Raw genomic sequence first — 27,559 nt, 5'->3', positions numbered from 1 at the left:
GGGAAAACGCGGCGTTGCCCCTTTAAATCTCACAGGGCGGGCCCGAGCTTCGCAGGATGACATCAGTGGGTTTGGCCCTGAGACTCAATGGAAACTCAATGAGAGAAGCGAGCACTCAGCGTACACAGACTGAAGGGGCAGGCGAGAGGGAGGGAGGCGCTCAGCAGGCAGAGCAGAGAGACAAGGAGGGAGCTCCGGGCTTGGAGCCGGGGACAGCCGCGAACACCCTGTCCCAATCCTCCTTCATCCTTCCCATCCCAGCCACCTGCCTTCCTGACAGCCAGCGGAGCAGCAGCCGGACACAGACCCCTTCCAGGCTGGGTAAATATTGCAAGCATCTGTATCTATCTTGGGGTGCAAATCCGGGGGGAAAGGCAGCCCCTCTGGCTCTTTGTTTTTGCTGAGAGAGAAGGAGGAGGAGGCTGGGGGAGGGGAGGGAGACAGGGCTGGGGGAATGTGTCACAGGCAAATAAGACAAACTGGAAGAAAGGAGGACAAAAGCGTTTTTACGGAGACAAAGCGAGGGGGGGCACCCAACAGAGCCCCCTGCTCCCCACTTTTGCAAGGGCATTTTAGGGGCCCTGATCTCCCCCTTTCAGAGCTGTGAAGGGTTTTTTTTGCTCTCTGCATGTTGAAGTGGCTCTAATTTATTCTATTTTGTTGGGTTTTTTTGTGGGGGGGGGCGGGATTAGATCTTTGTATGTTACTAGGCTGTTGTATTTGGGGAAGGGGGCAAGGAAATCTGCTCATTTCTGCTTCTCTTAATAACATCTCTCCATAATTTTAAAACATTTTGCCCTGAGTAACTGATACCCCCTTCTTGCTTTTCTGGGTGTTATTTATTTTAGGGGTGGCCATAAACTATAGTGGTGGCCCCTGCATTGTATATTTATAAAGTATTATGTCTGACAAACAGGGTGTGTTTTTGAGGTTGGAGGGGGAATGGTGCTGAGAATCAGCTGGGAAAATAAGTATTTCCTTTTGTGCACTGAAAAGATTCGTGGGGGAGGGAAGGGGGAGAAACTGTTTATCTGGAATTATTTCACCTTCTGAAATGAACATGGCTAGGAATGGATAGAAAATATTACTTTATCATTTTTAATTGGTTGGTGCCTTTAAAAAAATCCAGTGTTAGAATCTGACTTAATTTAGTATTTTGCTTGTGGAGAACCATGACAAGGAATTTTTCTACCTTGTTTATTTCTTTCTCCCTTTATTATTATTTTATTTTAATGCCTGTATTTGTTGTGTTTTCTTCCATCTCCCTCTTTCTTTTTTTTTGTAACTGTGAAAGGGGGCCAGGGGCCAGAGAGACCTGTATTTATATTTGATATTTTGTATGCAAAGAAAAATGTCATATTTTTTCCTATTTAAATTCTATTTTCTCTCTGCCTCTCTCCTTATCCCCCCTCCCTTTTAAGAAAAAGCTATGTAAAGCCTTTATGATCTGTGTACTAGCCAGCTTCTCTTTTCCCCCCCCCCCCCCCCAGTTTCCCCTTAATGCCAGATTCAGCCTAGCAGCCTCCATTATGTAGCGGTCAACTCTCACTGTGTGTTTAATATTCTCTGGCCTGTGGTATCCCTGGGTATATTCGGGTCTCCTAGCTGTTCAGGTGGGGTGGGGGTAGTGTCATTTTTATTTATCTGTTTTATTTGTAAATGGTTTGTGTGCTTCCTGATAGTCTGTGCTGACATGTAAGTGGGGGGTGGGGGGGACGGGTCTGCAGCTTGTGTGTGCATATCATGTGTTTACATAATGTCCTGTGTGTGTATGTACATGTGTATTTATATTACATAAATGGGATTGGAACCTATCTGTGGGTATGCAACACTGAGGGGAATATAGTATTTCTAGGGTTGTATAGTGTGCTGTAGGTGTATGTGTGTAATGAGGATATTAATATGTTCTACACATTCACTCATGCAGAGTGCATACTTGCTTTAAGTTTTTGTGGGGAAGGGGCTGGGAATTAAATGGAGAACTAAATGGTTGTCCTCTGGACCTTGGGAATACTGCTTTGATTGGAGAGTGCTGGCAGGGTGGAGGGAAAGGGGCAAAGGTGTCTTTTTATGACAGATCTGGAGGCCAGACTACAAAGGAAAGTGGAAACTGTAGGGCGTGTGGGGGTGAGCTAGTAAATCTTCTAACCCCTGGAGCAGTTCCAGGGGGTGAGTGTATGTTTTTGCCCTTGGCATGAGTTCATCCTGCTACCGTCTGTGTACCCATCTGCAGTGTACCCTCCATGTAAGACTCTGTTTCCAATGCTGCAGTTGGGGGAGGGATGCATTTACAGGAGGAAATATCCATCCTTCTTTGCTCTCCCTACACCCTCCCTCCCCCAAGCCCCCATGGGTGCCTCCATTCTTCCTTCTTGGATTCCCTTTTAGAGACTGTTGACCCTGTTCCTTAGTCAGCACGGGGGTTGTTGCACACTTGTGTACGATAGACCCTGAACTTTGCCCCTGTCTGTCCCACAACTGGGCATGGGCACAAACCCCTGGGGACAGCCTTTGGTGAGCTACCAGTGTCTGAGCCAGGGACTGGAACCTGGGTCTCCTGCATAGTAGGTGGTGCTCCACACGCTAAGACATGGGGCCCAGCCTCTGCAGTTCATAGGGCCTGCTGACCAGCGCTGGGAACAGAACCTGAGCAGAGCGCTAACCCTTAGTGGCACCAGGCCTGGCCAAGCTCAGCCTCAGTGGATGCTGGGTTCAGCGTGCCACAGTGTCATTAGTGCAGTTTGTGCCTTTGCTCCTATACTGGAGCAGGAGGGTGAGTCAGGTGTATGTACATGTGGTCGTAGTCTCAGAATAGCAGGCAGTGGATAAAACCGAGGCTGGTGTTGTGCCCTTGTGCAGGCACACCTGCCTCGCAGGTCTGTTCCCAGGGCTGTGCCTATTTCTCATTCAGCAGAAGTTTTCAATAGTAATGGGGCTTTGTAGTCTCTAAGCATAAAGAAGCCCAGGCACCTAGGTAAATATCAGGCAAGAGGACTCCACCTCTTGGTGTTTGTGTGTGGTTTCTAGTGGCTGCACTCTGCTTTCAGGATTTGTGATGCCCCCTGAATGCCTTGGTGGGACAACTTTTCCTGTGTGTCAATGCAGCCCATCCATTACTCTTTCTGTAATCCCTTCTCCCGGGGTGGGAGAAACAACTCTGGGTTGGGGTCTATCATGTGCAGAGAACCCCTGTCACTGGCATTATTTTTGTCTCTGCCAGAGAAGGAGATATTCCCCTCTTGAAGATACTTCCTGTGCACTGCGCCCCAGCAAGGGAAAGTTCCTCTTACCTTGTTCTGAACATCTGACTCATTCCCTCCCTTTCCAAGGTGCCCATCCCCAATACACCCAGCGTCTTGCGTTCTGTACACTAATAATATGGCATTACGTCAACTAACTGTACAGCAGAATCCTCTAAAAGGAGCCACGTTCTCTCCTCCCCTCCTTTAGACAGAGCCACATTACTTGAACAGGGGAAAGCTCGAGGTGGTGGCCATCCAGGGTGACATTGCCGGGGAGCCTCCAGAACTCCATTTGGCGAAGGCCTGCGCAAAGAGATGGGTCCTGCAGTGCACCCTAAAGGTGGTAAGGCTCAGGCTGGATCTCTGGTGGGAATGAGTGCCATGGTTGTGGGCCTTCCACCCAGAGCGAAGTATAAGGAAAGTGACTAGGTTGAGTCTGGTGTCCTGCTGTGCATTTATAGAGGTAGCAGGTAAAAGCCTTGTGTTCCTAGACCATGCCAAGGTGGTGAGGGGGAGGAGGGAGCAGTAAAGGACATCCACTGTGGCATATTGTAGTGCAGACAGAGGGAGCCAATAGGGCAATGGAGGCTGCAGTCTGTCCTTGAAGTGCACTAAAATAGGAAAGTAATGCATAGATTGACATCATTTTAATGGAACGTTTCCTTTATTTATTTATTTTCCTCCTTCCCCAGCCCCCTGTGGAACAGCTTGCTAGTAATAGTGGGTCGGTCTTGCAGAGCTGTACGTTCCAAAGTACACCTGCCACAGGGGTGCTGGTCCCATTCCTTGCTCAGCTTGGACTTCTTGCTATGGGATTCATACCTAGCCAGCTTGGTCTCTGATGCTGGAGACCAGAACTCTTCCAGGTTCAGGTTACTTTAGGCTGCCACGTGTGAGGCTGGTCCTGGTGCTAATGCTGCTTCTCTGGGGTACCTCTCCACACCATTAAACACTCCAGTGTCGTTCCCTTCCCCCCCTCACATATCTGAAGAAATGATGGAGCAGGGATTCACTCTGGTTCTCCCACATGGCTGTGCAGATTGCTAAAGTAAATGGGTTTGGTCTTGTCCCCGCAGCATTCCTGGCTCTGCTGGCCTTGGACAGCCAATGGGCTGGGACAGGAAATGGATCCCAGTTTTCCTATGTGGCAATTCAGGAGACTAAACCCTAGGGCACCAAGCCTGACCCCCTGCAGAACTTGCAGCCCTGGGGAAAGGGACCTACCAGTAAACTCCAGATCTCCTGTGCAGTTGCATGTGGGGTACAGATTAAGTTCCTGTTTCTGCTCTGACTCTGCATTTCCTTTGCTTCCTCCCCAGTGCGACTGAACCATGGAGCTCCGAGTGGGGAACAAGTATCGGCTGGGCCGGAAGATTGGCAGTGGCTCCTTTGGAGACATTTACCTGGGTGAGTCTCTCTGTTAGCCCGTCTAGCCATCAAGATCTATCTTCTAAACTCGGTGATGCTTCTTCCCTGCTAATGGGGCAAAGCTGGCTTGTGTGGGGAAGGATTCTGAGGGCGATCCTCAAGGATTATGCTGCGGATACTGGCTGCTTCTCTGGCCTTCCCTGCTACTGGCGGTCTCCTTAAGTGAGGATGCTGACATGTGCCAAGAGCCAGTTCAGGCCAGGGAGTGGTGAAAGGAACTGGGTCTCTGGCCAGACTGGCTACGAAGTGGACTGTATCGATCGTGTTTGTCAGACTCCCACCCCATCCCCTTCTCTCACAAGCTTGTCTGTTAACCTGTGGGGATTGTTGGTTGTGGGAGCGGTGGTTTGGCGAAGGGATGGTCTGTTACACCAGGACAGAGAGACTGATCTGGTAAACTCTCTTTAGTGGAGGTTTGCTGACTCCATGTTGAGTAGAAAGATACTTATAACTCCAGTCGCCAGCTGGGGTGTCGGAGCACAGAGCTGTTCAGGGCCACCGGGAAGACCTCCAGGCGGTGCTATGATTCCTGCTGTTGTCACTCAGAGACGAAGGCGGGGAGGGGTCCCAAGAAGAAGAGAGACCCTCCAATACTAGCTTACGTCTTGTCTATTCTTCTCCCAAACTCTTATGCTGCCCCCAGCCCACTTCCGTTTTTAGTGGCCCAAACAATAGGGATTTGTTTGCGAGTCTATTTCGCAGTTTAATAGAGCCCCTCTGACAAAAAAATAACTTCTTCAGAACTGCCATAATTTACCCTTTGCTCAGTTTTTCTCTATTACTTCGAGTTATAGACCCTCAAGAGACCACCCTAAACAATTCCCCTCCCTCTTGATATTTACACCCTTCAGATACTTTGTAAGTGATTATCATGCGCTCCCTTGATTGTCATGTTGCCAGGTGATACATGTTTAGCTCTTTCCAGCTTTCCTCATAAATCAGTCCACCTAGCCACTTGTCGGTATTGTTGCTGTTCTGTGAATTCCTTCCATTTTGTTGACCTGCTGAGATGCCCAGAAGCCAGTACAGTATTCTAGATGTGGTCGAGCAAAGGGCTCTCCTCGTGAGTGCTCTGTAATGTGATGCTTCTGCATAGAGGGCTACCTTGGATCTCCTGGGCTTCCCCCCGCACTACCACTACTGTATCACATTGCAAACTCCGCTCTAACTTGCTGTCTGCTATTGCCACAGGATCACTCTCAGCTTTACTGCTCCTCAGTTCCTCCTGTTGAACATTGTTTTCAGATTCTTTTTTCAAGATGAATCTCAGTTTTTATATTCTGCCCATGTTTCCATTCCCTTTTCATTATTTCTCTGTCCTCATGGGTGTTTGCAACTCCTCCATGTGTAGTGTCTTGTGAATGTCACGAATGGCTATTTACTGCCTTTGCCCAGGTCTCTAATAAAGATGATGGGTAAAAGCAGGGTGAGATTCCCTGCTGTATCCCCCTGCACACTACCTCCCCCTCAATATATGGCTGTATGTCATTTGTTTGTGGTCCTCTAGTTAGCTGCCAACTCAGGTGACGGTGCTGGTAACCAAGTGAAGCAAGGAACAAGGGGCAATAATACCTTTTGCCTTCAAGCATGTTACACAATCTAAACCTCCCCTTTGCGTTAGGTAAGTACCTCCTGCTGTAGATAGGAGCGTGTGTGTATGTGGGTGAGGAGAATGGCGATACAGAGAGATAGTGGTTCTGATCCTTCACTCCCTTGGAGTTCGTGTAGTCACCTGCACCTGTGCAAAGTGAGTGTAAAACATTCTGGAATTGTTGCACACCCACTTTGCAAGGCGTAAGTGACTAACATAAGAACAGCCATACTGGGTCAGATCAATGGTCCATCTAGCCCAGTATCCTGTCTTCCACCAGTGACCAGTGCCGGATGCTTCAGAGGGAATGAACAGAACAGGGCAATTGAGTGACTTTTGTCCTGTCCCCGTTTCTGGCAGTCAGAGGCTTAGGGACACCCAGAGCATGGGGTTGCATCCCTGACCATCTTGGCTAATAGCCGTTGATGGTTCTTTCCTCCATGAACTAACCTAATTCTTTTGAGCCCCGTTATACTTTGGCCTTCGCAGTATCCCCGGCAACAAGAGCCACGGTTGACTGTGTGTTGTGTGAAGTACTTCCTTTTTTTTGTTTTTTGTTTTTTTTCAGTGTGCTGCCTATTCATTTTGTTGGGTGACTCTTGGTTCTTGTGTTATGTAAAGGGATAAATAACACTTCCCTATTTACTTTCTTTGCACCGGGGTTCTCAAACTTCATTGTGCCACGACCCCCTTCTGACAACAAAAATTACTACACGCTCCAGAATGGGGGACCGAAGCCTGAGCCCGCCCAAGCCCTGCTGTCCCAGGCCAGGGGGCTGGGGCCAAAGCCAAACCACAAGGGCTTCAGTCCTGGGGATTCAGGGCTGTAACTTGAGCCCCGCAGCCCAGGGTTGAAGCGGAAGCCTGAGCCCTGCCACCCAGGGCTGAAGCCCATGGGCTTCGGCCCCAGGCAATGGGGCTCAGGCTTCGGCCCTGGGCCCCAGCAAGTCTAACACCAGCCCTGGCGAACCCCTTAAAATGGGTCCTGTTGGGGTTCCAACCCACAGTTTGAGCACCACTGCTCTACACCATTCATGATTTTATAGACCTCTATAATACCCCCTGAGGGGTGTCTCTACCAAGATGGACAGTCTCAGTCTTTTTAATCTCTCCACATATGGAAGCTGTTCCATAGCCCTAATCACTTTTGTTTCCCTTCTCTGAACCTTTTCCATTTTTAATATGTTTTTTGAGACGGGGTGACTAGAACTGCATGCAGTATTCAAGGTGTGGGCGTACCATGGATTGAAATATTGATATTATGATACTTTGTCTTATTATCTATCCCTTTCTTAATGGTTCCTAACGTTTTGTTAGGTGGTTTTTTTTTTTTTTTTTTTTTACTGCTGCTGCACATTGAGCAGATGTGGATAGTTCACTGAAAACAATGACTTCAAGATCTGTCCTGAGTGGTAACAGCTAGGCAAGGCAGTGGAGGCTGTGATGCCCTGTCTTGATAGGCAAAAGGGGAATGGTTTTTAAATTGTTTTTCACTCAATCAAGTTGCTTAACACTAAGCAGTGTTAGCTGGCTGTGTTGGAGCCTAGGTGATCCCTCCACTTGGGATCAGGCATGCTGTAGTGTACCCAGGCCCTCCCCTCATGAACAAATATCTCTGTTAGTGGATGTGTCAGTGCTGCACTAGATTCGCCTAATATTTCTCTTTTGTGGCCTGGAGATAGAGGGAATGAAGTGAAACAAATAATCTTTTGTCTTGGTGTGAGATGAGGAGCTTGGGTTTGTACAGCTAAACTCCTGACCTCTCCCCTTTCACCTGACCACACGTGCAGCAGTGTGTTTTCCCCTAAGCAATGGTGCTGTGGGAAATGCACTTCCATGGATCGTTTTTTGGAAGAGGGGCAATATTTTTTTTTCCTCTTGCACATACATATATCTTAAACTGAGTGATTTCAAATGGTGGTGCCCCCTTCCCCATCTTGAGGACGTGGGGAACAGCACTACATTGGCTGGAGATGGCCCAGACAATCCAGTGGGCCTTAACTATTTTCCATGGTTCTGTAATTCAATGGGTGTGTAAACATTTCTGCAGAACGTGCAGTTTGCTTTTTAATGGGCTTGGTGAGGAAGTGGTTTTGATTGTATGAGTCAGAAGTGAGATGCATTAGCAGAACTGGGGTTGGGGGCCCAGAACTGGAATACAGGAGCAAGTCAGCAGTGAGATTGTGGTGGTGAAGGGACTGGATTGCTTTAGAGAGGAACCATAGAAAGGAGTATGAGCTGAGGATTGACTGGCAGGCAAAGCATGCTGGGACACTGGTGGTGTGTGCTTGGACAGTTCCTGGTTGCATGCCCCTCCTTCGCATGGAGGGAGTTCCCTTTGTTTCCCAGCCTGTTAACTCTCTCTTGCCCTAGCTGACTTCTCCCATCTGTTCAGCGGCCATCCTTTCTTCCCTCCCTAAGCTGGCAAGAAAGAAGGTGGTGGAAGGGGAAGGATGTGGGGAGAGGGAAGAATGTAGCTAATAAACACCAACCTCAGTGGGCGTTGTATCTTAGTTCTTTACATCTGTTCCTTCTCTAAAAGGACCCCTTGTGGAGAATGTCTCCTTGTTCTGCAGGTGATGTCTCCCCCCTCCCTAGCCAGTTTAAAAAGCTCAAGACAAATGAATTCTGAATTCAGACAGCCCCTACAGCTGAGCGAGACTGGGGGTGGATGTTATGTAGGATTGTGGATAATTCCTAAATCTCTCTGATGGCTGAAGCTAGAAGTCTAAATAGCATTTGTGTCTGAAACACTAGGAGCAACCTCTGGGGAAGGAGGAGAATCAGAGATGTCAGCAGTCTGCAACTTCCACCAGTCTATCAGATAATAAAAGAGGGTGCATGGTTAATGCATGGAGCAAAGGGCCAGGAACTTCTGAATTCTTCTCCTGAGTCTGTCGCTGACTCCCTCTCTAGCATTGAGCAAGTAATGTAGCCTCTCCACGCCTGTGTCTGGGAAAGGATATGCATCTACTTCAGCAGTGAGGATTATCAGCCAATGCCTACAGAGTGCTATGAAGATGTACAGGGCTCTGAGTGAAAAGCGTTTAATCGGTCATCCTGATCAGTAAAGGATTATTCCCTGCTGCACGTTTTCCAGTGTTTTGTCCAGTCTAGTTCTAAAATGCCCCAAGCAGTGATGCTGCTTCTACTTCCCATGGGAGACTGACACCTCTGGAGCAGTCTTTGGAAAACACTGGGCCTGAAGGCCAGGTATGGCCCTCTTGAGACGTTTGCCTATCTGGCATATCCAGGTTTTGCAGAATCTAAGCTGTCATGGTTTTTTGTTTTTTTTTTTAAAGATGTCAGCATTAACTTTCATAGCTCGTTGTGTTAGTGGGTGGAGTTGGGAGGGAACAGGGAGTTGCTGCAGGGAATGAAATGGAGAGGAATGAAAGGAAGAGAGTTGAGGTGAAGGCAGAGAGAGACAAATTGGAAATAGCCGTGAGTGTTTTCCCATTGGGTAATAATGAATCTGCCAGGGCTTGTCTACACTGGCAAGTTTTGTCACCAAAAACTGCCTTTTGGCGACAAAACAGCAAGAGCATACATACTCCAATAGGCTTTTGTCGTGAAAAACGTCCGGCTTTGGTGACACAAACCTTCCACCCCTACGAGAGACTTTTATCTTTTCCCCTCCCTTTATCCTCGACAAAAAGCCAGTGTAGACGCTGCTAATTGTTTTGTCGACAGAACTGGCTTCTGCCAGTATCCCACAATGCCTGATTGCTCTGCTCAGTGTTTTGATCTCTGCTGCTCTGCCGGGATGTGCCCCTCCCCTTTCAAAGCTGCGGTCAGTATCTGTGTGCTGCTTGGTTTGGGGGACAGACAAAGAGTAAATCATTGGCATGCTCCTGTTCTGCCCGGCACTAGGAACACAGCAGCAGGCAGACGGCTGCTGTGCTGCTTTGCCTTTCCTCAGCACGGAGAGCTCACCGAGCTCCTCGTGATGCTGCTCTCGGCAGCTGAGGGGGCTGTGGGAGAACTGGGAGAGAATCCTCCCAAGGTGCGCAGCGATCAGCTCTTCCTTCCCACAACACCGCACGGTGGGATACATGCCCACAGAGCATTGCTCACCCTGTTGATGATGGTGTCCCCAATGTGGACATGGTCTGTCGGAGGGAGCAAGTGTCAACACCCTTTGGCGATTTTTGTTTTGTCGACTTTTGGGTGTCGACATAAGATTTGTCAACAAAACTTGGTAGTGTAGACAAGCCCTAAGTGACTGAACAAGCAATGACTAATTAAAAGCTGAAGCCTGGTCTACACTAGGAAATTAGGTTGGTATAACTACATCTGTGTGAAACTTCCACACCCTGAGCAATGCAGCTAAACCCACCTAACACCCTAGACAGTGCTAAGTTGATGGGAGAATTCTCCTGTTGACCTATCTACTGCCTCTCAGGGAGGTGGATCACCTACCCCATGGGACAATCCCTCCCATCAGTGTAGGTAATGTCTTCACTGAAGCGCTGCAGGGGTACAGCTGCACTGCTGCAGTATTTGAAGGGTAGACAAGGCCTTAGTGACTATGCAACAGTTATGCTGTAACCTTGATCTTTAAGCAAACTCCCCACTGAAATTAGTAGGAGGGGTTCCATTGTGAAGTGTAGGGAGTACGTGGTCCTAAATATACACCTGGCTCACAGACCATAATTTAAACATGGAATTTGTCTGTGTCCAAAAATGACCCTTGGCCGAATGAGTCTCAAGAAGGCCTCTCCTCCGACACCCCCAACCCCAGATATTGAGTAAAAATATTTCTTAATTTCATCCTGTTGATCCTATTTCCACTCCCTCAGAGCACCAGAAATAATTCCTCGCTCTCCTTGGTGTTTACAGTCTGCAAATATTTGCAGGCTGTTGTCATGTCCCATTCTCCCTCTCCACCCTGCTTAGTTGTCTCTGACAAGATATGTATTTAGCTCTTTTTAATTGTTCTTCATAAATCTGTCCCTCCTGGCCCCTAATGACATTTGTGTCTCTCACAAATTCCTACCAACTTGTCTGTCTCAGCCCTGATACTGTAGTGTCTCGGCGACACCTTTCTGCTAACAGGCTGCCTCAAGCTTATCGGTGTTCTCCACAACTGCCCCAAAGAGAATGGACTCTGGAGGCATTTGCTTTATCTTGTGGATCTAGGATGGGAGAGGAAATCAAGTGGTGCTTTTTTCTCTCGACCATTTTCTCCCTATTTGGTCCCAGTTTTGAATGAGGGGTCGTGACGGGTGGATGGATAGATAGAAGGTGCTCTTTCTGTGTCCCTCACCAGGGACTTTGTATTTCCTAAAGCCTGGAGTGGAGGGCAAGAATTAATTTTATCTGCCAAGACTAGCTTTAAGGCCAGAGGTTTGTTTGTTTGGGTTGTTTTTTGCTGTGCCCCAACTCAGTATACTATCTTGTCCATGTCTCTTCTATTCCTATGGCTGAACAAATTCCCCCTACCATCCCTTTCCTTCCGACTCCATCTTCTGATTTCAGAGTAGTAGCCGTGTTAGTCTGCATCAGCAAAAAAACCCCAAACCAAACAAACAAGGAGTGCTTGTGGCACCTTAGAGACTAACAAATTTATTTGGGCATAAGCTTTTGTGGGCTAAAACCCACTTCATGGGATGCATGCAATGGAAAATACAGTAGGAAGATGTATATACACGGAGAACACGAAAAAATGGGTGTTGCCATACCAACTGTAACGAGACTAATCAATTAAGGTGGGCTATTATCAGCAGGAGGAAAAAAAAAAAACTTTCGTAGTGATAATCAATGGTTTTGACTGCCAGTCACCTGTGCAACCAGCAGTTAGTTTGTGTGAATTTTAGTAGTCCCTAATTCCAGTGCAGGGGTGGGTTGGGATTAGAGAGAGGTCTGGGGTGTCATTCTTGTGGCCTATGCACAGATCTTTCAGTTCTTGCCATTGTAGGATGGCAGGAAACAAATGGAACCCCTCCTCTGTTAATATGTGGAAGGGGTGGAATGTCCCTCCTCCCTCTCCCCTTCAGTCCTCCTCCCGCAGCCAACAGAAAATCCATCTCGGCTGATGGCCCGGTGTACTCCGCAGCAAGATTCCTGTATTCTGTGGCAGCTAGCCTCAGTTTAAAAATATAGCGTTTTTAAAAATTATTTACATCAGAGATATAGAAATACCCTCAGTATAGGAGTCCCTGTGTGGTTTATTTTGCTATTGCATTCCTTTTATTTCTTCACACTTACGAAAAAGTCTTTGACATATCCCAAATTGTATTAGTGAACAATAATTACACTGTGGAGTGTGTGTGTGGGGGGTCACCTGGGCTGATAAGCGGTTTGGAATTGTGGGATATGCACATTAGTTGGATGTTTAACTATTTCAGTGTCAATTGTTTTAACCATGTTGACCTACACATTGTCACTGTAGACTTAACCTGCTGATACAGTGAGGCAGTTTGCACTTTTCAGAACTGCTGTTTCAGGCTCTCTGCACTGGCTTCCTTTTATTTTGTCACCTCAAGATTTTCTTTGCAAACGTAAGAGCTAGACACTGTGTGATTTTTAAAATGAAAGTTTAAATTGTGGCACACAATTCTGTGTCAAAGAGTAGATTCCAGGACAAATTCTGCAGTGGTGGCAGCGTAGGATTTGCATAAACCTCATCGTGGGTGTCTCACTTAATTCCAAGCATGTTTCTAAGCTTCATTTTGCCCTTTTTTCCTACGCCAGGTGCCAATATTGCCACTGGGGAAGAAGTTGCCATCAAATTGGAATGTGTCAAAACCAAGCACCCCCAGCTCCACATCGAGAGCAAGTTCTACAAGATGATGCAGGGAGGAGGTGAGATCAGCGAGGTTGCCATGCCTAGTGTTTGACATGCATGTCTGGATGGAGGTCTGAGGCTGGGTACTTTAAGGGAACTGCATTATTTGGACTTCTGAGTAACCAGTGAGGTACAATAGAAGCTGTTTTGTGCTGGCTTGGTAAATCTAAGCACTGGAATATCCACCAGCATTTGGGGTTTGTTTGCCCCGTTCTGTTTGCAGCTCACCCTGGTTGAGTGACCTCAGCTGGCTCCCACAGGCAGCACCATCACGGTAGCATAGTCGTGCAAGGATCCACAGAACCAGGTCAATTAAGCTTTGGGTCAGAACCCCACGCTATCCAAATTTGAATTTTGGTAGTGAGAGTTTGGTTTATTAAAGAGCAGTTGCAATGGGTGAGCGAAGAGCATATGAGGGCCTTGCCAAAAAAAGCCCTGGAAGATTTGTGTTCAGAAAAGGGGATAAGCTTTAGAAAGAAAGCTACAAATCAAGAACTGAGAGATCTGTTAATGGCCAGTGATCAGGAGGCAGGAGCACAGCCCTTACCTGGCGCTACAGAAGATGGAGAAAAAATTAGAATGCAAAAGGCAGTAAATAAACTGCAGCTTGAGCATGAACAGAAACTAGCAGACATTCGATTGCTGGAAAAGCAAAAAACAGCTGAATTAGAAAGAAAGTAAAAGCAGAAATTGTTCCAGGGTATTTTGGGGAGGAGGGAGAGAAATTATTGCTGGGTCCTTCAGTGTTGGATATGCCCTTCTCAGCAAGGAATTCTCTGGGAGGTGGGGAATCACTATGGATGTCTCTTGTCTACCTCTTATTCATGGGGTTGGTCTGTCTTTCCGCAGTGGGTATTCCCTCCATTAAGTGGTGTGGGGCAGAGGGTGACTATAATGTGATGGTGATGGAACTCCTGGGACCCAGCCTGGAGGATCTCTTCAATTTCTGCTCCCGCAAGTTCAGTCTCAAGACTGTTCTGCTCCTGGCAGACCAGATGGTGAGTTTCTTCCAAAGGTGTCAGCACCTCAGCTCCATCCCCATACCTTACTTTTGGCTTTTCCTACCTACTCCACTCAGTAGCAGTTCTGAGCTGCTGTACCCTGGGCTATATGTGTGAGTGAAGATGGAGAGGGAGCTCAAGTGGCTTCCAGGGTGTTTGCTCTTGAAGAGGCTGGGGAACCAGGCCATCCACTCATAGGAGTTGCCAGACTGGATCAAACCCGAGGTCCATCTAGCTGAGTATCCTGCCTCTGGCAGTGGTCAGCACCAGAAGTCCCAGAGGAAGGTTAAGACCCTCAAATAGGCAGATGTAGGATAATCTATGCCCCTCCCCATCCAGTTAGGTCTCATCCTGGTCTTGAATAGTTAAAGATTGGCTCAATGCCCTGAAGCTTAATATCCCTGCCAAACTCTCTCTTCCCTTCCCTCCCTGGAGTGTTAATGGCGACTTCCCCTCTGAGGAAGGTGGGGAGCGTAGGTGGGAATGGACGTTTCCTGTTCAGCTGCTTTTCAGTTCCCAGGAGTTGGGGAGAAGAGTCCTTTCTTGGACAGTGACCCTCATTGCAGAGCACCATAAAGCTAGCAGTTCAAGCCCACTCCCATGGCTGATACTTGCCAGGCCCATCTGACTATGCTCTCTTTTAAGGGTGAGGGTTGTAACTCATACAATCATAACAAGCTTCTTTCCCACTTCTCCTGCTATGTTCACCCTCCCTCTCCAGATCAGCCGTATAGAGTACATTCATTCCAAGAACTTCATCCACCGGGATGTGAAGCCAGACAATTTCCTCATGGGGCTTGGCAAGAAGGGCAACCTCGTGTACATAATCGACTTTGGCCTGGCCAAGAAGTACCGAGACGCCCGGACCCACCAGCACATCCCCTACCGGGAAAACAAGAACCTGACTGGCACGGCCCGCTATGCCTCCATCAACACCCACTTGGGAATTGGTGAGCCTGCTGTGGCATGTGTCCATGTCTGTGAGGATTCTGGATGTCTTTTTGTGTGTGCCACGTGCTGTAGGTTGCAATATCGTGGGAGGGGCAGCAGGTGCCATAGTGAAGGTTGTATAGTGGTTTCCTTCCTAATCCCTGGATTTCAGTTGCTCATACTTAAGGCTACATTTTAGTCACGGGTATTTTTTAGTAAAAGTCATGGACAGGTCACGGGCAGTAAACAAAAATTCACTGCCTGTGACCTGTCCATGACTTGTACTATATACCCCTCACTAAAACTTGGGTGCTTGGGGGGGCGGGGAACGACACATGGGTGGCCCAGGACCCCTGCTGCTGCTGCTGCTGCTGGGGGAGGAGAGGGGGGGCTGTGCAGCCCAGGGCCCCTGCTGGGCAGGCTGGCAGGCTCCCTACCCACCTCCGTGTGGCTCCCGGCATGTCCCTGCAGCCCCTAAGCGGAGGCATGGTCACCGGGGCTCCAGGCGCTGCTCCCTCCCGAGTACTTGCTCCGCAGCTCCCATTGGCCAAGAACTGCAGCCAGCGGGAGCTGCGGGGGCAGTGCCTGTGGGCAGAAACAGTGCACTGAGCCTCCGCCTAGGAGCCAACGGAGATGTTGCCGCTTCCAGGGAGAGCCCAGCGCCCTCACCCCTTTCCGCACCCCCCAACCCCCAGTTTCAGCCCAAACTCCTGCTGGTGGTGGTGGGAGAGGGGCGTGGTGGCTCAAGACCTCCCCAGCAGCGATTGGTGCGGCTGGCCCCAGGGGGCTGCTCAGGCTGCACTGGCTGATGCAGAAATCACAGAGGTCCCGGAAAGTCATGGAACCTGTGACTTCTGTGACCTCCATGACAGACTTGCAGCCTTAGGCATAACTTTGTCAGTCAATAGCAGAGTGAAATTGACATGATTCTCTGACAGTTTCACAGCTGCCCATGGAATTCTGAATACCCGCAATAAAAATGATCAGACTCTTGTTTAACTATGCTGCTGCTGCTTGGCAAAGTTGTGAGCAACAGAAGCATTGAAGCTATCTGTCCGCAGGCTCGGGAAGGCAGCTGTTGGCTACATTTCATTCACATTTGGAAGGTTTTCTCCAGTTTTTTATGAGCTAAGAACTTAAATCCTCCAGAAACTGAAGGCTTGGGCCCCCAAAGTCATCGGGGAAAGCTTTCCCCTCTCCACTCGCACTGATTTTCTAGAAGCCATAGAGTCTGGACCTATTCTGCAGAAATAGAGGAGATTCTGATTGCCTTCATCTTTAATAATATGTAGCTGCAGCCTATGAAGGCTATGTATCAAAACAGAGAGCACTGCCATAGCTGGGAGTATGAAGGTCTCTCCTGGCCTCTGCTCCATATTAAAAATACAGCCAGCCTGGTAGAACCCTATGGACCATATTTTGGCCACCTGTGTGTGTGTGTGTGAGATATATAATTTCAGTGTGCTGCTTACTCAGGGTTCCCACAACCAGGGTAACTGCCACACTGGGATTACTTCATGTGTGCTTCACCTACTGTGTCTGTCAGGGACTGGGTTTTTGGGCTGCTCTGTCAGACTTGAGTGAATGTGGGACTAATATGTCTGTTTTGCTTATTTAATTTTCCACCATGGTCTTAAATCTTTAGCCTTTGATTCTTGAGTCTGGCTTGCCTATCCTGCTGAATGTTTAGATCTTGTTTGCTCTTCAAGGGGCAGATTGCATATGCTATAAACTTGTAACTCTCACACAGCACTCTGCACAAAATGTTGAAGCTGAAAACATTAATCCTTGCAACAACTCCCAGAATCACTGTCCATTTTACAAGTGGAGTTGCAGAGAGGGTAAGTGACATGCCCAAGGCTGCCTGGGAAGTTGGTGTCGGAACAACAATCAAAACTCTGCACTTCCTGGCTCCCAGTGCTGTGCCCAGTCCGTGAGACCTCTCCACTGGACAACTGACATATGTTTCTGAGTTAACAGTATTGCCAGGGGTTCACTCTGAAATTTGACTGTTTCGGTTACTAAATACTCGGTCTTACCATTGCCTTCATGTAGTTGAGAGGCAAGGGAGGAACCCTTGAGTGGAATAGTAATCAAATGAGAGCCTTATATTTGACTCTGCAAGCTAAGGATCGTACATTCCAGTGTCTGGAAGGAGTGCATTTTTTTTTCCTTCCCTTCCCAGAGACTAGGAGTGAAAACATGGGTGGGGAGATCTGGGAGGTTTTCCACGGTTACCAGGGGAGTCGTTTGACTATGTGGCCCTTGGTTCATACATTCCAATCAATTTTCACATGCTCTGGGGATGAGAATCCCCTGTGCCCGTCAGAGCGTGTAATGTCTGAAATAGACACCCAGGGTGCCCAGGAGACTGACACAGAAGGGGCCTAGCATATTCTGTCTGAATAGTGAGTATGGGAAGCATGAGAGTAATAACTCTTCCCGCCACCACCCTAAATTCCTTTTATAGATGACATCAGACTGGGCCCTGTTTTTCTACTGGTTCTGTCCCTGGCACTATTTCCAGCTTCATGCACTATTAAAGACATCTGGGCTGTGCAACCTCAGAGTTCACAAAATCTGATACAAATTTGTAATCAGAACATAATTTGGTGAGGAATGAACAGGGGTTGGGGGGAGTCTGGCTCCCTTCCCAAGGATTATCCCAGTCACAAACGCATGGAAATAGAATAGCTTTTGGAAGGGTCAGGTGAGTAGCAGTGTGCTGGGAATTGGGGAGCCTCTGTGGCTGCAGGGAAGCAGGTCAGCTCATGAATCTTATCTGCTGCAAGTCCTAAATAGCCTCCCCCTGCAATTTGCCTCCCTGCTGTCAATTCCTGACCCAGCCTTTGTCTGGGCACCATCTCAGGGAGGGAAGGAGTGACTAGGAGCCTGTGTCCATGAGTGGGAGGGAATTGGCATGGAAGTAGGATAGCAATCTTAGAAATGGGAACGGAAAGAATATTTCATTCCAAGGTACAGATTGGCTTTGGGGGCTTTCTGGAGGTGTGGGGAAGAGGTTATTTTGTAGAGAGGAAGAGGATCAGTAGGTTGGAGAGTGTGTGGATGCTGTTCCAGGTGTCCAAGGGAAGACTGAGGAGCTGAAGATGAGTAAAACACAGAGAGGAAGTGTGATGTAGTAGGCTAAACACAGGACTGGGAACCAGGAACTCCTGAGTTATGATGCGAGCTCTGACACGGATTCCCTTTGAGACCATGAGTAAATCCTTCTCTTCCCCTGCTTCCTGCCTGTAAAACGGAGATGTGATTTTTTTTTTTTTTTTTTTCTACCTCTCATGGATCTTGTGAGGCTAAAGTGACTATTGTAAACACTAAAAGGGTGCATGCTAAGAAATGTTCCTGAGTGTGTGTAGAATCATAGAATATCAGGGTTGGAAGGGACCTCAGGAGGTATCTAGTCCAACACCCTACTCAAAGCAGGACCAAACCCCAATTTTTGCTCCAGTTCCCTAAATGGCCCCCTCAAAGATTGAACTCACAACCCTGGGTTTAGCAAGCCAATGCTCAAACCACTGAGCTATTTTCCCCCCCCCAATGTCCTCAGTTGGCTAGGATGAATGAGGATATTGCGAAGGTTGAAGCTGTCTTATGTTGTCAGATTGATGTACTGTTCAATCTTATTTATATTTTATTTGTTCTTTTAATATATAGTCCCAGGCAGAAACTGTTAACGTTGAGAGTACTTGTCAGTTTAGGGTGATATACATTATAGGGCTGTTGTAATTATCCCACAACCAAGAGTTATAAACCCAGGAAGCTCACAGTTAAGTTACACTTAAAAGAAATCTAAACATGGTAAGTTACTGAAATGCGGTCAGGACACCAAAACAACCTTAGGGCTGCCCTGTCAGCCTCTTCAAACTTCCCATGGAATTAAAACTCACCGAAATGTTGTGCACAGGCTTTAAAGTGATACAGGTGTACTTTTAAGGATTAATGGTCACTTCCCCATTGTTCTTCATAACTGAAAATTTGTTCTGCTGCCCTCTGGTGACACCACGCAAAAAATAATCCCACCATTATGATTACGGTGGTTTTAGTGTTTATGGATCCAAATTAAATTAAACTGGTTTTTAAAGACAAATCAGACTTTTTTTCATATTGCCCTCCGTCCACTTCCCCCAATCATGGTGCCCCTTCAGGGCAGGGTTAAGGGGGCAGGGGATGCATTGGTCTAATAGATACTAGAGGTTTGCACACTTCCTTGCTTTGAAAGGCCTAGCTCATTGCACTCACCGGGGGGCTCCTTACCACTCTCTCCCATCCTCCTCTATTTCAGAGACTCCCTGCCCCTTCTTCTTATGCCAGGGTTTTATGTATTCCATTCTCTGCTCCCATGCCAGGGGCTCTGTGAACCCTCATTTATCTCCTCCCCATTACTATTTAAGTAATTCAGGAGGTCAACATTTTAAATTGTACGGGCATAGCCAAGACTGTGCATTGGTGGGAGGAGGTACCAATATCCTGGAAGATGTTTTAATGGCAGCCATCAATCTGTTGGAGCTATAGACCATTTCAGAGGTGGTTGAAGCTGCTGGCTCTTCTAACCATGTGCCAGGGTCTCCATCAATGTTCCCTCTAATTTTTGACAGGCTGTGTGTGCAAAAAATTTCTTCTGTGCAAATTTTTGTGCATGCGGTGTTTCACCGTGTGCACTGGGTTAAGGATCTGTGTGTGCGCACGCACAGCTTAGAGGGAACAGTGGTCTCCATGTGTCCTCCATTTCTCCCTTTTGGGTTTTTTGATTTTTACACACACTAAAACCAACAAGATTATGTCCAGTGATGCTTAGAACATTCCCTGAAATTTTGGACTTGAACGCTGCATCTGAACAAAAGTTAAATGCCATCAAGCGGTGCGTGGGCCTCACTTCACATGGCCAATTTAAAAATTATGTAGCTTTTTTGTTGTTGTTTTTTTTCTTAATGTGAAAGTTGCAAAGTCAGGCACTCAAAAGTTGAGAATTTCCAGTATTAAGATTACCTGTGCAACCTTAATTCAGTCCTTGGTATGTCCGCATTAGTATATGATCGTATAATTAGATACTGTATTATAGTTTTTCCTGAGGACACCGCCGCCCCCCCTCATTCAGTGCACAGGATAGATCTGCTCTGAGGAGGAATCAGAATTGTAGGGAAGGAGGCTTGGTCAGTAGTTCACCTACTTAATTTGTTGCTGAAGTTGGAAGGCATGCAGTGAACTAAGCTGGGGATTTCAGGAAGAGAGGATGGAATCATGTGCTAGACAGTTGAATACCACCCTCGGAAAATTAGTTCTGCTTCTGACCCACAGTTTCTATGAAATACTGGGCAAGTGATAAACCAGATTTTTCACAGGTGGTCACATATTGTGTGTTTCTCATTTTCTGAGTGCCCAACCAAAGATAGCTGAGGCCTGATTTCACTTGTAGCTGTGAGCACTCTGCACTCCTGCAAATCAATGGGAGCTGTGTTTCGAACATATAAGGCGTGAAGTACTCTGAAAAAGTTTGGCCTTACTCTTTCTCCGCTTCAGTTTCCCACACACAAAAATAGGCATAATACCATCTAATCTCACAGGATTGTTTTTGAAGATAAATGCATTTATGTTTGCGAAATACTCTGATACCGTGGAGAGAACACCATAGAAATGTCTATAAGGAAACGAATAACTTTGTAGTCAGTGTAAGATTTGAATGCTGTGTAAGTAAGCCAGTAAGGCCTGGGCTGCATGTTAAATGTGGAGGATCAAAAATAAACATTGAATTGGGCAGGGGCCCTGTGCAAAAAGCAGTATGTGATCATGTCATTAAAGATGGTCTGCTAAGGCATACTCAAAGAGGACCAAATTAAAGTTGTACAGGCAACCTTAATTCTGATATTTCTTAATGCCTGAGAGCTTGATTTTGCAACCTTAGTGTTCTTCTATTTTAGATCTTTTTAACATGGTGTTTTGTTTTAAACAAACTGAAAAACCAGGAATTCCATCACATGTTACCATATTGACACCCAGCTTGGCTCATCAGCAGGGTTTAAATCCACAACCCAGACCTCCACCACTTGAACTCACAGAGTAAAGGGTAGCAGTAGTAGGTTCTTATCCTCTGTGTGGACCACCCACTAGTGGGGGATGAGAGACACCCTGCCAGTGAGTTTCACAGCTACTTCCCGACAGCAGAGAAATGTAGAGTCTGAGGATTCTAGGGTTCTATTGTGGGTACTGTGGGGGCGTGTGCGTCAGTGATTACAGACCCTTCTGTTCCTAGCCTGACTCTGTTCCCTGTGTCCCTCTCCACTCACCCCTCCATTCCTCACCTCGCCACGTTCTAGTTGGCCCGCTTTTGCCTTCTCTTCCTCATTGCTCTCGCTGCTGGCAGCCAGGCATCGAGAGCCTAGGAGAGGTGGTCTCCCCACTTTCAGTTCCTGTGCCTGATGCCACAGTGGTCCCAGCTGCTGAGAGGAGCCATCGAAGGGAAAGTCTACTCCAGCAGCCCAGGGTTAGGAACCTGCTCAGTGCAGAGAATCTTCTGAGAATTTAGCTGCCAAACTCTACCAGGTCTCTACTGAGAATGTGTGAACTGCAGTTATTCGGAGGCTTAAAACTTGGAAAACTTGGGCAAATTGTCATGGGATGGCAAGAGGCACATCCTTGACACCAGGGTGAACCTCCCCCGCCAGTACCAAATTTCAGGTCCCTGTTCTGAATTATGGAGGCTCTCAAGCTTCTCAGAAAAAGTGCTTGGAAGGTGGTTTTGCTCTTCTTTTAAAAAAGATACATAATGTGGTGGTTTGCCCTAAGCTCCTTCTCTGAAGTGACTGAACCATTTTGGTTAAACTTTCCACAAAAAATTGAGCCTGAAGCAGGTGGGCAATTGGTTGTGTATTGGAAGCAAAAAAGAGGTGGTCTGTTTCCTCTTACTTGCCCCTGACCACAGGGACTAATTAAGCAACTTCAGGCACATCTCACTGCCCTGCCCATGTGTAACTCTCTTCTCCTCCTCCTCCTTCAGAACAAAGTCGCCGTGATGACCTGGAGAGCTTGGGCTACGTGCTCATGTACTTCAACCTGGGTTCGCTGCCCTGGCAGGGCCTCAAGGCTGCCACCAAGCGCCAAAAGTATGAGCGTATCAGTGAGAAGAAGATGTCAACACCCATTGAGGTGCTCTGCAAAGGGTACCCTTGTAAGTGCTGTGCGCTCCTGATGGGTACCTTCATAATACACCTGTGCATGTATGCTCCCCGTCTCCTGCTGGAACCCTACAGAATCTGACCCCCTATAGCAGCGGGAGGCACAGCACATGTCACTGCAGTACAGGGGGTGGTGGGGAAGGAACCTGGCGCATTGCTAATGGTAACAATTAGAAGGGATGAGAGAACTGTGGCACTGCAGTCCTGGCACAGAAATCCCTAGGGAGCTGGGTTTGGGTGGTCTTGGTATTTTTGAGGTGGCCCAGTTTAGAGGCAGGCTGCGATGAGAAGAAGGTTCGGGGCTCATGGTGTTGATGTCTAGTGACACTGAGGTGTCTGGATCTGTGGGGGATACTGATGCCAGTGTGCAGCCCATGCTGCTCTGGACTGCTGTGGCCACTTTCTCCCCACATGGGACCTGCTTCCCAAATTTCCGTTCTGCCTATTTTGTTAATGATATGTTCTCCCCTCTGGGGATCCCATACAACCTGCATGCTACCTCTGGCTTGAAAAGCAGCCAAAGAGGGGAGGCGAGCAAGGATTTCCCCCTGAGGGATTGGGTGGCTGTCCTCCATGGTCAAAGCAGAGCATTCCTTAGCGGAGAAGGTGCATATTGTGTGGCTCTGCAGTGATGCCCCTCTGGTCTGAAGCAATGCTTTTGGGGGGTGGCCCTAGTCCTGTGGCTGTACCTGAGGCTTGCTGCAGGGAGAGCGGAGTGGGGGAATGGAGGTGCCTCGTCAGGGTGGAGCTGTTTAACAATCGGCCATTATCTCTGCCTCTCTCCAGCTGAGTTCTCCACGTACCTCAATTTTTGCCGCTCACTGCGGTTTGATGACAAACCTGACTACTCGTACCTGCGGCAGCTCTTCCGTAACCTCTTCCACCGCCAGGGCTTCTCCTACGACTATGTCTTCGACTGGAACATGCTCAAATTTGTGAGTGGCACAGGCCTTTGCGAGGGGCATGGTGCTCCCTGGGGAGGGCAGGGGGCAGAAGCTGACGGCGCTCGCTGAGAGCACGTCAGGTGCTCGTCCCTAGTGAGCAGTAAGTAGGACACGCGTGCAGCCTGGGTAGCAGGAGGGGCGCTCAGCAGCATTAATTGGGAATCACTACTGCTATCCCCTGGGGCATCGGGTCTGACGCCCCCATTGCAGCCTTGTATGTTCTTCGGGGCTGGGACTCTGGCTCTGTCTGTGTTTGGCAAGTACCTAGCAGAGGGGTGGGCAAACTTTTTGGCCCAAGGGCCACATCTAGGAATAGAAATTGTACGGTGGGCCATGAATGCTCACAAAATTGGGGTTGGGGTGCAGGATGGGGTGAGGGCTCTGGCTGGGGGTGCAGGCTCTGGGGTGGGGCCAGAAATGAGGAGCTCAGGGTATGGGAGGGGGCTCCAGGCTGGGGAGGGGGAGTGGGGGCTCCGGCTGGGGGTGTGGCCTCTGGAGTGGGGCTGAGGATGAAGAGTTTGGGGTGTAGGGGGTGCTCTGGACTGGGACTGATGGGTTCGGCAGGTGGGGGGGGGATTGGGGCTGGAGCAGGGGGTTGGGGTGCAGGCTCTGGGGTGGGGCTGGGGTTGAGGGGTTTTTGGTGCAGGAGGGTGCTCCGGGCTGGGATCAAGGGGTTCGGAGAGTGGGAGGAGGATCAGGGCTGGGGCAGGGGGTTGGGGCATAGGGAAGGTCTCGGGTGCAGGCTCTGGGCAGTGCTTACCTCAAGTGGCTCCCAGAAGCAGTGGCATGTCCCTTCTCCGACTCCTATGCGGAGGTGTGGCCAGGTGGCTCTGCACGCTTTCCCACCCGCAGGCACCGCCCCTGCAGCTCCTGCTGGAGTGGAGCCATTGGAGTGCATAGGAGCCGGAGGGGGGCCATGCCACAGCTTCCAGGAGCCGTGTGGAGCGGCCCCTGACCCAGCGCCCTGGCTAGAGCACTGGAGCTGGGCAAGCCCCAGACTCCGCTCCCCAGCAGGAGCTCGAGGACTGGCTTAAAACAGCTGGCAGGCCGGATGCAGCCCGCAGGCTGTAGTTTGCCCACCTCTGACCTAGCACCTTGTAGCTGCTACTGCAGTCTAAACAGTAACACGCACCTCCCCCTCGCTCGCTTCCTTAAGGAGGAGATAGAAGCCTCCTCCCCATGGGATGGAAGGTTCTAGAGAGATGGGATCCCCTCTGTTTCTTTGGCTAGTCCCTGGGCCAGGCTTGTTTCTTGGCATGGGTGGGCACAGGGTTTTCCGACTTGCCCTGAAGGCTGAGCTTGTTGCGGTGGGGGGGGGACGGTATCTGTCTTTCAGGGAGCAGCCCGAAATCCTGAGGACATGGATCGGGAGCGGCGAGAGCATGAGCGAGAAGAGAGGATGGGGCAACTCCGGGGTTCCGCCACACGGGCGCTGCCACCCGGCCCCCCTGCTGGAGCCACAGCCAACCGCCTTCGCAACGTCGCCGAGCCCATGGCCTCCACACCCGCTGCCCGAATCCAACAGTCCGGTGAGTGGGGCAGGGAGCCAAGGCGCATGCGAACCCAGGGTGTGTTGGGAGTGACTGGAAGCTGAGGGTGCTGAACGCATTTCTCTTATTTTCTACTTCTTTCCTTCGGACAGGAAACACGTCCCCCAGGGCGATCTCACGGGTGGACAGGGAGCGGAAGGTCAGCATGAGGTTACACAGGGGAGCTCCTGCCAACGTCTCTTCCTCCGACCTCACAGGGCGGCAAGAGGTGTCACGGATTTCAGCGTCACAGGTGAGTCCCTGCCTGTTGCACGTGGCTTCGGCCTGTCCACACCGTGCCCCAGATCACCTGCAGTTCTGGTGACCCCAAAGGGGCCATGGGAGCTGCTGGCTGAACTGTTGAGCTGGATTTCAGCCAGTAAGGGGTTGTCCTACTCCCACAAGAATGACCCTGTTATGTAAGGCCCCTGCCTTGCCCCCTGTGGTTCCAGAGCCTAGTACTTGATGAAATCTTCCTAGCCCAGCTTTCAGGATTCCCTTGGAGCAAGTGTCCTTCAGGCTGGCTCCTGGGCAATAATGGTTTGGAGGGAGGCGGGAACCAACAAACACATCGAGGTAGAGGAATGTTTGTCTCCTGCTTTCTCCCCAACCCTGTTTCTGGTTCTGCCTCCTGTGTCCACTCACACTCTCTTGCTCTTTCCCAGACGAGCGTGCCATTTGATCACCTTGGGAAGTGAGGAGAAGATGCCCCCGGACCAGTGTTTGCTTAGGTGAGTGCTCTCCCCAATGCCCAGTTGCTGGTGCCCTGAGACTCTGGTGCCAGCTGTTGGCCTGAAGCCTGAGTGCCGCTGTGGTGGGTCAGTGCACTTCCCTTCCCTCTTATCTTGGGGGGGATGCCCTTTGGTCTTGGGGATGGGATGCTTGAGCTTCGTTGGCTGGGGATGGAAAGCAACACTGTGGTGCTCCGATCCATACAGCTGGTTGAGTGGCAGCGCTTGGTGGTGGTGTGGGTTTTGGAAGTTCATTCCATTGCTCCTGGGGGGTGGGAATGCTGTAAAAGCCACTTCCCCGTGCCTAGGGGGGGCTGTAAGTCCAGAAAGCCATTTTGTTGCTTTCCAGTTCGTGCTCTCCTGATTCATCTTTGAGGCAGTGTGATAGTGCTGAGTGGGGATGTGGGAAGGGTATGCACCGTAAGAGGCAAGATCTGTTTGTAGACTTTTTTTTTTTTTTTTTTTTTTTTTTTAAACCGGTGCGTGTATCTTTAAATGGGAAATAGTTCTGAGGGCTTCTCTATGGGGTGGGGAGAGGGAAAAAGAAATGGGTAATTTTGGGGTATCAAGCTCTCGTCACAGGAGATGGCCAGGGAGCCCTCCTTTCTCTAACACTCTCTTCCCCCTCTTTCTTTTAGTGTCTTCACTGTATTTTTCTTTTAAAAAACAAAAACAAAAAAACCCCAAAAACAACAACAAAAAAACTTAAAAAAACCCCACAAAACAGCTTTTTTTGTTTGTTTGGATTTTTTTTGCCAACACTGAGGAGATGAGCTGCCCCCCGTGCCGGCATGAAACGTTTCTGAGCTCGCCGCCTGTGTTCCCCAACACAAGCGCCTCCGAGAAGCCGACGACGCGGGAACCCTGCAGAAATGCCTCTGCTGCCTTTGTGCAGCTTTTCCCCCAGCCCACCGTCTTCCCGGCTGACTGCACCCCACTCTCCCTCGACTCTGCTCTTGTTTTTGTTTTTTGTTTTTAAAACAACTTCCTGTCTTTTAAAAATTTTGGTTGATTTTAAGATCAAGTGGTTTCTAATGCAATTTTTTAAAATTCTTTTTGAGGGAGGGGTTGCACTTGTTTTGCAGGAATCTCCTGGGCAGGTAGAAAATCCCTTATTCCAGTCATGGCTGGTGGTAGAAACTGTGTGTTTACAAGCATTAAAAGAAATGGATGGCAAGCCGTGAGAGGAGTCACGGGAAAGGCCTGCCACTTATTCAGGCATCCTTTTTCCCCAGTGGCACCTCCACACCATGTGGGGAGGTAGCGGACGTACCAGGCGTGGATAAATAAGACATGGTCCTGGCACGCCAAGGGTTTCTTTCCAGAGGGGGTGTGCGGTTGAGTGGAGGAGGTGAAAGTGAAGCTGAAGGACAGGGAGATTGTAACCCGCTTCCCATACTGGGGGTGGGGTCTTTTACATCAGGCTGCATGTGATGTTAGGTTTTGTTTTTGTTTTGTTTTAATTACTGAGGGGAAAGTGTGGGATCTGAGGAGAAGAGAGGGGTGTGCAGAAACTTGGGGGATGGTTTTCCTCTTCCAGCTCCCCCCCCGGCCCCAAATAAAAGATCTGATATCCCAGTGCATATGCACAATCCCTGACCACCTCCTTTTCCCCCCACTTTAGTTGTTTTAAATGTATTTTAGGAATACTCAAGACACCACATGGTTCTTGGGTTTTAAAATGCGATGATCACCGCTGTGACGTATGGCCTCTAGCTGGCGCACTGACACTAGTGTGGAGCCAGTGGGGGGGGTGGTGGGGGTTCATTTTTGGTTTTATTCCTTTCTATTTAACACTGGTTTTTTTCCCTAATTTATTTACCCCTCTTACTCTCTTTTTTTAATTAAAGAGCAAAACTTTTTATTACTTTGTAATTTAAAAAAACTGAAGAAGAAAAAAAAAAACCTGAAGAACTTTGGGGGTGGGGGGGATTTTGTACTTTTTTCCTGTGTAAATATTGGACTTTTTTGAGCTTTATCGTGGTTGTTAATTTGAAGTAATAAAGTAGAAAATGATAAAGTGATGCAAGTATCTGTCCTTTCTTCTCTCCTCCCCACCGCTTTTCTGGTGATGTGATATACAGGCAGGAAGTGTCATCTTGCTGCCGGTTATGTTCCCAAGTTCCAGGAACATGTTTGATTAGAATTACTGGAAAAAAAGCACATGGTTGGAGCACCTAAAAATA

General features: G+C 48.7%; 1 protein-coding gene across 2 annotated transcripts; it reads left to right on the top strand.

Annotated features, from left to right (window-relative positions):
* Window positions 1-27,397, top strand: CSNK1E (casein kinase 1 epsilon). Of its 2 annotated transcripts, XM_037881480.2 has the most exons (12): window positions 92-321; window positions 3,451-3,585; window positions 4,562-4,649; window positions 12,958-13,068; window positions 13,901-14,049; window positions 14,774-15,002; window positions 21,992-22,162; window positions 22,956-23,104; window positions 24,450-24,642; window positions 24,756-24,895; window positions 25,308-25,373; window positions 26,012-27,397. In XM_037881480.2, exons 3-11 carry the CDS (start codon window positions 4,574-4,576, stop codon window positions 25,338-25,340), a joined length of 1,251 nt encoding a protein of 416 aa, XP_037737408.1. In that variant the 5' UTR covers window positions 92-321; window positions 3,451-3,585; window positions 4,562-4,573; the 3' UTR covers window positions 25,341-25,373; window positions 26,012-27,397. The 2 variants fall into 2 exon arrangements, with proteins under 2 accessions (XP_007069158.1, XP_037737408.1); XM_007069096.4 differs by lacking the exon at window positions 3,451-3,585 and having other exon boundaries at window positions 1-321.
* Window positions 27,398-27,559: the final 162 nt, after the last annotated feature.

Source organism: Chelonia mydas, chromosome 1, assembly GCF_015237465.2.
Source record: "Chelonia mydas isolate rCheMyd1 chromosome 1, rCheMyd1.pri.v2, whole genome shotgun sequence".
Taxonomy (NCBI): domain Eukaryota; kingdom Metazoa; phylum Chordata; order Testudines; family Cheloniidae; genus Chelonia; species Chelonia mydas.
Note: the sequence above shows the minus strand (reverse complement) of the source record. Positions and strands in the feature narration are given on the sequence as shown.